At 42.3% G+C, this 12,530-nt stretch overlaps 2 protein-coding genes across 4 annotated transcripts in view; one reads left to right on the top strand and one right to left on the bottom strand.

The window, feature by feature from the left end:
- ptpn11b (protein tyrosine phosphatase non-receptor type 11b) overlaps nt 1–582 on the top strand; it is a 32,456-nt gene extending 31,874 nt beyond the window's left edge. For all 3 annotated transcript variants that reach the window (XM_030734151.1, XM_030734153.1, XM_030734154.1), the window contains exon 16: nt 402–582. The gene's annotated coding sequence lies outside the window, so the exon portion shown is untranslated. The remainder of the gene's footprint in view (nt 1–401) is intronic.
- Nucleotides 583–5,340: 4,758 nt separating this feature from the next.
- On the bottom strand, nt 5,341–11,912 carry rnf223 (ring finger protein 223). The gene is made up of 2 exons (XM_030734417.1): nt 11,603–11,912; nt 5,341–7,169 (listed from the first exon to the last, which is right to left on the bottom strand). Exon 2 carries the CDS (start codon nt 7,078–7,080, stop codon nt 6,376–6,378), a length of 705 nt encoding a protein of 234 aa, XP_030590277.1. The 5' UTR covers nt 7,081–7,169; nt 11,603–11,912; the 3' UTR covers nt 5,341–6,375.
- Nucleotides 11,913–12,530: the final 618 nt, after the last annotated feature.

Consider the following 12,530-nt stretch of genomic DNA (forward strand, 5'->3'; position numbering starts at 1 on the left):
TCTGCAGTCATAAAAAGCAAAGAATGAATAAGTAAACAGTATCCTTACCAAAAAGACTGACGGCATTAGAGACGCTCCTGCTCTATGGCAGCACAGCGGCTCAGGCATTAGCAGTGTTGCTTCATAGTAAGAGGGGTTCCTAGGATCAAACTTGGGTACCAAAGTTAATGCTGCCTGTCTGGGCCCAGGACCCCCCCCCCCCCCCCCCCCCCCCCCCAAAGAGAGTCTTACTCTCATGCATTTCACTTCCTTGTTAAATTAATGTTTATTAAAAAATAATAATGTGCGCTTTCTTCCCAGTGAGATAAACTGGCAGGTGGAAATTACCTGAATTGCATCATTAGTGATAACAGTGATTAACTCCACTTGTCTCCATGTCTGTGTTTCCTTCACTTTCTCAGCACCTGAAAATCCCTCACTGGGGGCTCCACGCTCGGTACACTCCACATTGCTGGATCTTGGCCTGGTTTGAAGGCGGCAAGCTGACCAGTGTGCTGCCGCCGTCCTGCTGGACTTCTTTCTGTCTGGACTTCTGCGGAGTCCACAGCATAGTGCCCTTACTCAGCCCCCCCCCCCCCCCCCCCCCCCCCCCCCCCCGCACACCCTTTTTCCTCCCTCCCGTGCTAATGCCTCTCCCTTTCTTAACCAGCACAAGTGCCTTGTCACAGGATGCGTCTGTAACCTAGACAACCCAAACCTACTGTTACTCTGCAAGTTGACGTGAGGGTGACAGTTATTAAATGTGGAGCCTGTCCCGACCTGAAGTGAACTGAACGGAGCTGTGTGGGACTAAGGGAAGAGGTCAAAACTAAGCTGTTTGTCTGCACGCCGCCCCGAGTCACTCAGTTATCGCTTTCTCAGTCTTTGCTGGCTGTCATCTGAATTGGATTCTAAGACTGTTTTTGAATGTTTTCTGCCTGTCCAGCTGTGGTGGTTATTAATGCTGAGTGATGGCGAGGGCAGTTACATGACCTGCTTCATGACCCTAGTCACAAGAAGGGCAAAGCAAGCCCCTCCCTCCTTTTAATGAAATTGCAATTTTAAGTTGTAAAGTGGACAGTTTTATTTGCATATATCAAAGTGTTGTATAGTGAAAGAGTTGTATATAATCTTAATAGCTGCAAATGCAATCCACTGTTTAATAAAATTGGAGGCGATTTGTATTTACTGCAGGGACGAATCCCATCTGTCCTGTCTGTCATATGAACACGACCTCCAGTGGTTCCACTTAAAGAACAGTCATTCACAAAAATTGGGTCTGTTCTGTCCTCTGAATCATCTTTTTTTGTCTTTTTTTTTTTTTTTTATTGATGCTGTTGGTATAATGGTTATATTTTAATGTTTATTTAAATATATATTTATAAAGATGCGCTGTGGTGGAAGAGATCACTTCTCGACATTTGAAATTAAAATTATTTGGACAGGAAACCAGGCGGAAAGGATTCCTGAACGGGTGGTTGGAGTCGTGCTCTGCCGACCGCCGTCTCGCAGCTTAGTTTGACTGGCCGTCCTTGTTAATCAGCGGGTCTGATGCTGTTCAACATCTGTCAGGGGAGATCGTCACAAAGAGACGAGGGAAAGGGGGGCGATTACAGTGCGGCACATAGCCATCTGGCCCACTGTAATCGCCCTGAGATTGAAGAATAGATTTGTCTCCAAAAAGTAATTTAGAAGATGGCCATAATCCAGGCTTGATGATGGCAGAGAGAGTAAGCTGACGTCATTGATGTGATAAGGAAGACGGTGGTGCCGCTGCCAGTGTGCTGTGCAGCAGATTGTTGGCTATTTTTAGCCTCAAGAACCGGCACCAAAATATCCTGCGCAAAAACAAGTGTAGACGTGTTGGAAGTCTGACCTCGGTGGTTTAAATTGTAGTGACTCAGTGTCCTAAAAACCTTTTTGAAAACAAACTACTGAATGTCTGACAGTTTTGAACATGCCCATGATAATATGTTCAGTCCACTTTTTTTAAAAAAATATTTCTTTTAATTTAAGCATCAAAATAATGTGTGAATGAGTGGCCCTCGTTACGAGTGTTCACACCATTCATCTTCCTCTGCCAAGAGAAACTAACCAGGTCGCGGACACTCTCAGCTGGACTCCATGTTTGATGGTGTGCTTCCACAAGGTGCAGCTCGTGATTTTTACCAACACAATTTATAATGCAGCCAAGCACAATCAAATAATTATTTTTTGAATGGTTAACTCGTATGTCTTTTGAATTGCTGCCACGTGTTGGTGAAGACCTACAGTATGTCTGTGGGTGAAGAAAACGCTGCACCACCTGTCCGTCCGTTGAATTTGAGCACTGACGGCGTGTTGAACCCTCCTGTTTTTCTGTTTCCTTCCTGAACTGTGATTGTTGTCCAATGAATGAGAAATGACTTGTGGATTTGTTTTCATGTTCCTGAACTATGATCGGTGGAGATAATTTAGGATTTTTTCTTTTGTTTTGCTTTTTTGTATTTTTCTTTTGCCTCTATTGGTCAGATTGTTTTTATGATTTGGTGAAACATCAGTACTTGAAAGCGTGAAACTGCTGAACCTTTGGCCTCAGGCTGTGTGGATGTTTGTCAGCTTTTTTTTTTTTTTTTTTTTTTGGTAGTGCACTAGATTTTTGCCATCTGTGTTTATTTCATTTCATTTGTGTGATTGTATAGTTTTTGATTGTTTTATTCATTCTTGCATTTTGTATTTTTATTTGACTTTTTTTTTTTTTTTTTAATCTGTGTAATTTTACCATTGATAAAATTCTGGCTCGGAGTTGTACCTACATACACGGAGATTTGCAGAGGTAACACGATTTTTTTTTTTTCTCTGCTTGTCATCTTACATTTACTTGAACATGATGTCGACGTGTTTTTTGTTTTGATACCCTGTTCCTCTGTTGGTTGCAGTAAGCCTGAAATGAGTAGTGGTATACTAAGTGCTCCCATGTTGTTCAGTGGAGGCTCTTCCCTCTTGCTCTCTTTCTTGCACTGGCTCCACCCAGACGCCTTGTTTTTTGCTGTATAGGCTCTAACTGCTGACACAATGATCTGTCAGAAATGGCATCAAAATGATTTATCATAGTTTAATAAAAATCTATGATGGCACTATAGAAAGTTAAATGTGATTTTTGATTCTTTTCTTTTTTTTCCAGTTTGGGAAAGGAGAAAGTCTTTAACATGGTCTTGAAATCATTTAAATACATCGTCAGATGAACAACAGTATGTGACATATTACATATTACGTCATTATTTAACAAAAATGAATCCAAAATGCAAAAGCACAAGGCGCACCCTGACTGCTTCCATAGGAATTCAGAGGATAAGTAGCATCCAGGAGCTGCTAATCAAATCCACTTTATTAATTGATCATCTGCAAGTGTGAGCACCTTTTTATAAAAGCAGATGTTTTGGCAGTTTGCCGGTCTGGGGCATTCAGGTGTGTGTTAACACAATGCTGATCAGTGATCTTAGAGATCTGGGAAAGGATATATGGACATTTCCAAAAAATATGCAGTCTATCATTCTACAGTGGGAACGATTATCCACGAGGGAAAACATTCAGTACAGTCTTCCCAGGAGTGGACGTCCCAGTGAATTCACTTCAAGGTCAGACAGTACAATGCTCAGAGAAACTGCAAAAAAACCCCAAGAGCTACATCTCAGACTCTACAGCAGGTCTGGCTTGTTTGGAATCCTCCTTTCTCTCTAACAAAAAAATTAAATATAGCAACACAGCTCAGGTTTGCAAAGCTGCATCTGAGCAAACCATAAGATTTCAGGAACAATGTCCTTTGGACAGACAAGACCAAAGTGGGGGTGTTTAATCCACAGCGCCACATTTAGCAAAAGCCAAATACAGCATATCAGCACAAACACCTCACAGCAGCTGTCAACCACGGTGGTGGAGGAGTGATGATTTGGGCTTGTTTTGCAGCCACAGGCCCTCAGCACCTTAGTCTTTTTCAACCATGAAGTCCTCTGTATGCCAAAGTATTTTAGAGTCAAATGTGAGGCCATCTGTCTGACAGTTGAAGCTTTGCTGAAATTGGGTCATGCAGCAGGACAATGATCCCAAGCACAGCAGCAAAATCTACAACAAAATGAAAAAGAAAAGAATCAAAGTGCTGCAGTGATCCAGTCAAAGTCCAGACCTCAACCTGTGGTGGGATCTTAAGAGAGCTGTGCATAAACAAATGCAAACCTCAATGAAGAGAAGCAACATTGTGAGAGACTGATAAAGATATAAAAAAAAAAATTACTTTAATTCCTGCTAAAGGTGTTTCTACAAGCTGCTGAATCATGGGGTGTGTTTATGACTGGTCATACATTTCTGTGCTTCTCCGTCTTGCTCACTCCACTTATTATTTCAATGCTGCTCACTGATCACTAACTTGCTAATACTAATACTAAAAGCAAGGCAGGGAAGCCGACCCAGAAAAACACCAGTGTTTCATGGTTGAAGTGGCTTCAAGAAAATGTGCTTTGTAACTTTAGAGCAAATAAAATAGTTGATGAGTGTGAAATTAATGCTTTCCTGGCTGAATTTCAATGAGACAGTTTTCTTTTCCTGCCAGTCACAAAAAAATCGGCTGTTCAATGCTTCTTTATTGTAAGTAGGTAAAAATGTATTATTATTATAAAAGGCTTCTTTCTGGAAAAAAGATCACTTTAATTATAGAGACAAATTTTTGCCAACTGTTATTTTTTTTTAATGCAAGGACTTTATTTTGTCTTCTTCTATTTAGAGGAAACAACTTTGATTCGGCTGTGATTCAGCATTTTTGTCTTTCATGCAGATTTATTGTTTAACCGTGTTTACTGGCAGCTTCAGCTCGTACTTCAGGAAGTTATTCTTTTATGCCTTCCTCTGAATGAAGGTTAGAAATGAACCTAAACTCTTATCATTCATATGACACATGAGCTTTGGAAAGCCCCGCAGCCTAATGTTTTCCTTCATGTGACACGCCGAGTCCAGGAAGAAATAAAGGCGGCTTCCTATCCAGACAGAGGAGGAGCGGGCTTTTATGAGCATGGTTTAATGGTTACACGGGGAGTGAATGAGCAGCGGACAGCGAGCGGTTGGTTTGGTAACTTGATGCTGAGACTATGCTTTGCTTTAATTAGCATAAAAGAGTGTGAGCAGCTTTGTGTGTGTGTGTGTGTGTGTGTGTGTGGTGTGTGTGTGTGTGGGGAATATGTCAGCTATGGAAACTCGTCACTCAACATGTGATGACCCTCAAAAGTTAACCCCAATCACTTTCCCTCAAATGTTTTATTTTCCACAATCCTGATCTGAGATCATTTTATTTTTTTAATTTAAAGTTTGTAGAAAAGGACTTATGAAAACACAATTAAACAATTAAATGCACATTACATACAGTTTTAAGCGGCGCACTGGGAACACTACATTCATTCTCTTTTGCGGAGGTTCTGTGCTGCCAGCCACACATTTGCAAACCAAAGGTCAAATTTCACGTCTGAATGCCAACATTTTAAAGCTTCACTGTTTGGGTTGGAGACGGCCGGTTTCTGCGCCACGACGAATCGACCCTGCTGTGTTCCAGCCCATCAACAGCCAGCAAAATCATATCTAATTTCATAAATACAAGTGCAGATTAAAGTGTAAAGATTCTTCACCTTTTTGTGCCACTAAATAAGTACAGCTTGTGTTAATCTTGCTTCACTGTGTGGTGTTTGGTGTTCACTGTGTGTCATTCCCACAGACTCTAAAAGATGGGCATAGCTGCTGGTTCATAGACTACCATTTTGAAAAATAAAAAAATAAATAAATAAACCAACATCATCATCATCATCTTTTTTTTTTTTTTTAAACAGACATAATAAGTGGGTCTGATATGATAAGCCTTCAGGAAAATGAGGTAATAAATCATGTGAGGAGTAGGAAGTTGTCCCTGCTGGCTGAGGAACATCCACATTGGCTTCACTTTACAGACACAGTGGCTACGTCCATCTTTTATATACAGTTTATATTCTTGCCTGTGTGAACAAGAAATTTCAGTCCATTAATAAAAAAAAAAAATCTAAATAATTCTTGAGTCATATAACACAATGGCACGACACTCCAGTGAAAATGGCTGCAGTGATTGTTAGTTTTCTCCCTGTCTGCCTCCATGTAGTTTTTTGAACCACCACTGGGGGGCACTGAAGCCAGATGTCTAAAAAGCTTACACATAGAAGCTTTAATATTTGTGGGTCCTTTAAGAGTAAAAATTTGAGATGTTGTTTGTGTGTGCCAATAACAAAGCACACTTCTAAGGACAATAATTTGGTAAGAAAAAAAAAAAATGAAAACATCACATAACAGTACAAATGTGTCATTACAACATTACAACCATTTAGAGTGAAGTGAGGGTACTTTCAAAGTTTATCCTGCCAGTCCGTTGAAAATGGCCTCGGTAGTGGTGGTGGGGGTAGTACTGACAGTGGGATGGGGTGTTTCGCTGATGCAGCGAATATTCCCAGTGCTGAATACACACTGCAGAGGCCACAACACAACCGCAATGAGCAGCACCAGGAGCATAATGAAGAGAAGCATCTTCTTGCAGTCTGCCACTCTTTCTACCACACTAAGATGCCGCGATGGGGGCTCGTTATGAGCAATATCCCTCTTGGTGGCCCCAATGTCAATGCAGATGCAGAATGCTGTGGGACTGTCAGGGTCCCCCGAGCTACCATTCTGCTTGCTTTTGTAGCACAGCCTCTCCCCCTCCAGCCACACCGGCTCCTCCTGCTGCTGGTGGCTGGGCAGCTCGCAGAGGACCTCACGGCTGGTGGCCAGGGCCGGGGGTCCTTCCTTTGGCAAAATGGTGGCCTGACGGCAGACGGGGCAACGGAGGTCTGAGTTGCTGTCGTTCTTGTTCGGGTTGGACAGTGCATTGAGGCGTGAAAGGCACTCTAGGCAGAAGGTGTGGGTGCACTGCAGCAGCTTGGGTGTTTTGAAGACATTGTCATAGGTGTTGTAGCAGATGGAGCACTCTGGCTGGTTTGCTACGGACACCTTTTTTTGTAGCTCTCCAGCGTCTTCCTGGGAGGGTATCGTCACGTGCCAGACCTGCTGAGTTTCTTCCATCTTTAGAAATGTTTGACGTCTCACTTCCTTTGTCAAGTTTCCTCTGGGCTCTGGTGTTTTATTGGTCTGCCCCTAACTCTCTGAATATCCTGAAAGAAGGAGGGAAATGTATGGATTAGTATTCATATTTCTAATAATGTCACAGAAACTGCAAGTAACTGCAGACCAGTTTTCAGTCAGGCCAACAAAGTGCCCCAACTATTTTTACCCTCACTCAGTGTGCTGATAATATTACAAAGCTGATAGGATTTTGTCCTGTCAGTGAGTAATTCAGGAATGATGCAAAATGGGTCGAGTGTGTTGTGTGATAAAGCTGCAATGCAACAAGCACAAACATATGAGTCAGTTTAGTGGCCAGACAGTAATGAAAAGAAGTCCTCGGCCCCCTCACACAGAGTGGGCACTTCTGCAGGTACAGCGTGAGTGTAGATGAACACAGTGTTCTCAGGGGAACTGTATAAAGATATTACAGTCATGACAACATTTTAATCAGGCCTTAAGGAAAAGCTAAAGCAAACCATAAAAAAAGACCTGTAATTCCACTATAAATCATAGAAATTATTAACATCTGCTGGCCGAACACTCTGTACAGGTTACAGCTGTAATGCAGGATGAGTGAATGAGTCAGTCAACGAAACCCAAGAATCCCTTGTTTGTTATTTGTTGAGCACTATTTGTCGAACATCCTGGTCGCTGCCAACTGGGTTATCAGATGTTCACAGTGGGTGAAAGACTTTCAGAGCTCAGTGCGTAAATGGAAAGTATGGTGCACCTGTGCGATTTTATGAGTCACACAGACCGTTTTGAGAATGCACTCCTGTTCCTGGGTGTCGTAGTACTGCAAGACTTTGTACAGTGCATAATGCTACATCTCTAATCAGTTGCAGAGACTATAAAAATATAACTTATTTAACCGGTGACTTAACCGGTGACTGCGCAAGCAAACTTCAAGTTGTGCGTATTGCCTCAATGTTATAATTCTTTCACTTGTAGGATAATATAGTTGTTTAATAACTAGTGCAAAAACAGGCTTTAGCAAAAAGAGCTTTACCTTCCTCATCTGTAATGTAATGGGATTTTATATTATATATAAAAATGTCTGTTGAGTGGTGACATATCTTTTGTTGCATTTGTGTGTTTTATTTTGGATGTGACTTAGTGTACTCACATTTTTTTAACCCATATATTATATTTGCTAGCTTGTACACAAAGAGATGAGAGCGTCTCTGTGTGACTGCCTGGAGTTTACACCGCCTATTGTATAGGAATCTTTTAAGTGGTAGCTTTCCTGCATGGATAGTGTCTGTCTACAGCTCTTTCAGGGAGGTCTTGGGTGTGTCTTGCCTCTGGCAGGTGATGAACAATTTTTGTGGGTATGTGAGTATCAGGGATGCACACAGGCTGCTTTGTTAATGTAGCTTTTTGTCTACGTCTGTGCAGAAACTAATATACCAAGTTTGAGGGCACCGTGGGTGACCTGGAGCAGGATCTAACTCATCTGCAGGACACCAGCCCTTGATGAGAGAATTGCTGCTTACTTTCAAGTCTTGCCTCCTCGTTTTATGCTGTCAGCTCGATAGTAATATTACATGGAAATAACCTTCCAGTTTGTGTTGTAGTTCTGGTATTAAAAGTCACTAATTTTGAGGGAGACTGTGTGTGCATTAGGGATGAAAGATGTCCGCACAGGTGTTCTCCTCTCTGCGCCCTGAGGGCTGGTCTTGCCCCAGTTCTCCCATCTACACAAAGTCCCTGCTTGTTCTCCATCTAATCGCTCCATCTACCCTCGACATTCCTGCACAGACAGCTCTCTCCCTCCACATCTCTGCTGAAGTCAAACATGCTTTAGTAGAGATTTCTCGGTATACTTACACATCTTATCTGTTCAAAGACTCCTTTAAGCACAGATTCTGACTCAGGGTCCCTTTAATTCAAATCAAAATTTACTTTTTGGGCGTGGCACTTTACTGGACGCCTGGCTCACCTACAATACCAGGAAGAAGACTTCCAGATAACATTAAACTGCCAGTGACTAGTATCTGATGCAGCAAATTGAAAATTCATTTCATTTCAATGTCACCACAGCTGATAAAGTAGCTTCAAAAGTGACTACACAGATGGAAACAACACAAAAAAGGATCTGAAACATTAACAATGGAATGTATGACACACATGTGAACGTGGGTAAACGTTTAACATAAGGCTTTAGCAAATATTTAAACACCTACATAGAGGTTCACATGAGGTATTTTATGTTTCTCAAAGACACACAGAGCCAGCTCAACGTCTTACAAAAAAAACAAAAACAAAAACAATGGCGACCAACCGGACAAGTTTCAAACTGTAAAAACCAAAGTTCACCTCAGACTGTCTGACTTCTGATGAGCCCACCCAAACTCCCTGCCTCTATATTGACTTCCCTTCATTGGCTCCCTGTTAAATCCAGAATAGAGTTTAAAATACTTCTTCTCACACACAAGGAATAATCAGGCCCCACCATATCTTTAAGACCTCATAGTACCGTATCACCCCCAATAGAGCAATTTACTCTCAGACTGCTGGCTTAAAACTTTCCTTTTTGATAGAGCTTATAGTTAGGGCTGGATCAGGTGACCCTGAACCATCCCTTAGTTATGCTGCAATGGGCCTAGGCTGCTGGGGGGTTCCCATGATGCACTGAGTTTTTCTTCTTCACTCACCTCTTTGCATTCTGCATTTAATCATTAGTTATTATTAATCTCTGGCTCTCTTCCACAGTGTGTCTGTTGTCCTGTCTCTCTCACCTCACCCGCAACCAGCCGCAGCAGAGGACTGCCCCCCCCTCTGAGCCTGGTTCTGACGGAGGTTTCTTCCTGCTAAAAGGGAGTTTTTCCTTCCTGTCATCTCCAAGTGCTTGCTCCCTGTGGGGTCTGTAATTATTGTAGGGTCTTTACCTTACAATATAAAGCACCTTGTGCCGACTGTTTGTTGTGATTTGGTGCTATATAACTACAGTTGAATTGAATTGACTTGAATGTAGTAATAAAGTAACTAAATTTGAACTGATAAGTCTCAGCTGTGTGTTTGATATCTCCTGTATGACATCTACAACTGTCTCCATCCCCAGTAATCTGGTAACAAACTTGTTGGTTAAAGGTTTACAGGTTTTAATCTGCTGGCTGGTCAGAAGGAATGCTCTAAGGACACTTCACAGAGCTGCTCACATGAAAATTGCTTCTGGAAAGTTTCCATAGATGTGGAACTGTTAATGTGTAAAGAATGTAATATTTTAGAGTTTATCATTAGCCACGCAGCCCCTGTGGCCACTGCTTAGGTATTAGTAGGCCAAGTACACTGCTAGAAAAACGCAGTATAACACAAAGTCAGTTAAACTTTAAGGATATCAGCCTGTTCAGTTAGGAAACAGAAACCACTATGAATCCATTTCACTTGTATTAGTGCAAATGAAAAGTGACAACAGGTGCACTGGAGAGGAAACAACAAGACAACCCCCAAAAAGGGAATGGTGTCCACACACACTTTTACCCCTGCTGACTGTTTTTTTTTTTCTCTCTAGTATTGCTTTTTTTAAATAACAGCCACAGACTGTTATGAAAAGCAGAACACTTCACGTAGAGGAAAGGCTGTGCAAAAGGCTTTGGGACTAATCTGATATTGGGTCAAATATTAACTCAAAGTCAGTCGTTGCTCAGCCTTCAACACTTCAAAACATGGCCAGGTATCTTTATTGTTGTTCAGCACTCTTTTGCTTTGACCTTCACTTTTACGCGCAATTGCACAACAATCGCACGTGTGTTTTCTCACCTGTCCCACTGGCCTATTTCATTATAGCTTATTTGTGTGTTAGCCAAATGAGAGGCTTTTTTCCCAACCTGCATGTAAAGTACTACCCCCCCCCCCCCCCCCCCCCCCCCCCCCCCGCTTCTTTGTGTCAGGCTCAACTGGGTGCATCTGCTGCTCAACTGTCATCTATAATGCTGCACTACCTGTTCTCAATTTGAAAGGTAAATGTAACTCGACCTATCTACGGTTTGAATCAGGGGCGGGGGGGACAGCATGAGACAGTTTAAATGAATATGAGGTTAGCCAGGGCAAAAACAGATCTGTGCAGTAGGAAACGTGTACACACAAAGGACAAAGTAGGAAGCAACACACACACACACACACACACACACACACACCTGAGAACCTGAATATACAGACAACTACTGGTGCAGCTGCTACAGCAGATTATGAAGGGTGTAGCCCACCTGTGTTACAATAGTAACACAGGTTCAATACAGTTTGGAGATCAGGTAAAGGAACCTTATCTTAACCTTATACAATCTGGAGTTTGGCTCTTGTGTTTAATTCAAGGACAATAAGTAGTATTTAAAGTCTTTACTTTTAAAGAAAACAGTCAAATGGAAACAAATATTAAAGTGCAACATTTAAAGCCTTTGAGTTTAACATTAGTGAGCTACAAGCTGTTATAAAAAGCTCAAAGTCTCGAAGCGGTTTGTAGAGCAAGAGTTCAGTTTACCTGCTAGATGATGAAGATGTCAAATGATCCTGTCTTGATCTTTGTGGGCTGAGCTCAGCTCACTCCCTCAGCACTTGACAGAGCATTTTTCTTGAGTCAAAGCCAACTTACTCTGGAGCTCCCAGCAGGGAGTTTGGGGTGTTAATTGTGCCTCTCGCTCAGGCTCACGTTGTCCTCTGTGGTATGTCTCTGTTTGTTTGTGTGAGTGGGTGTGTGTGTGTGTGTTCAAAGGCTGAGTAATAGCTAGCTGTGTCAGTCAGATCTGGGTCGTCCTTCCTCAGCATCTGTTGGCCGGTATCACCTGTCCTGCTCTGTCAGCTCCCCTTTTAGCCCTCTATGTAAATGGCTTCAACAGAGTTTTGGCCTTGAGGCGGGGAGGAGGAGGAGGAAGGGGAGGAGGACAACGCCTCCGAACTTCAAGGAAAGTAATACACATTTTTGCCTGAGCAACACCCCTTCTGCCTTTTTGTGTTCCTCCGTGCCTCTTTCTACCTGTGCTCACTGTCTCCCCACCCCCATAAATACACACACACACAAAGCATACACCCATCATCCTGCAGCACAATAAACACATTCAGTCTAATATATTCTTCACATGACAGCAACATTAATTTTCTTGTCAACAGCATCCAAGTCTGTGCCCTTAAAAAAAAAGCCCCTGCAGGTGAAGTAAATGCAAACAGAATGAAACTGCCTTTTTGATCTAACACCAGCTGAATTTAAACACAAATGACACACAAGCTACACAGCCTTTGTATCAGCCAGTGTGCTTAAGATACACAATATATATATAAAGGTCTCATTTCCATGTAGTCACTGATAAGGTGACAGGTGGTGACAGAGGGATATCTTCCCACCAGGGCACCACTGTACATGCAAACAGTCTCTGGTTTCACTGTTTTACTCGCGTGCAGTGCTGCCGGTCAGT

The sequence above is a fragment of the Archocentrus centrarchus genome, chromosome 7, assembly GCF_007364275.1.
Source record: "Archocentrus centrarchus isolate MPI-CPG fArcCen1 chromosome 7, fArcCen1, whole genome shotgun sequence".
NCBI lineage: Eukaryota > Metazoa > Chordata > Actinopteri > Cichliformes > Cichlidae > Archocentrus > Archocentrus centrarchus.

Coding starts and splice junctions, on each gene's coding strand:
- rnf223 (XM_030734417.1), bottom strand. CDS start 7,080: ATGGAAGAAACTCAGCAGGTCTGGCACGTGACGATACCCTCCCAGGAA.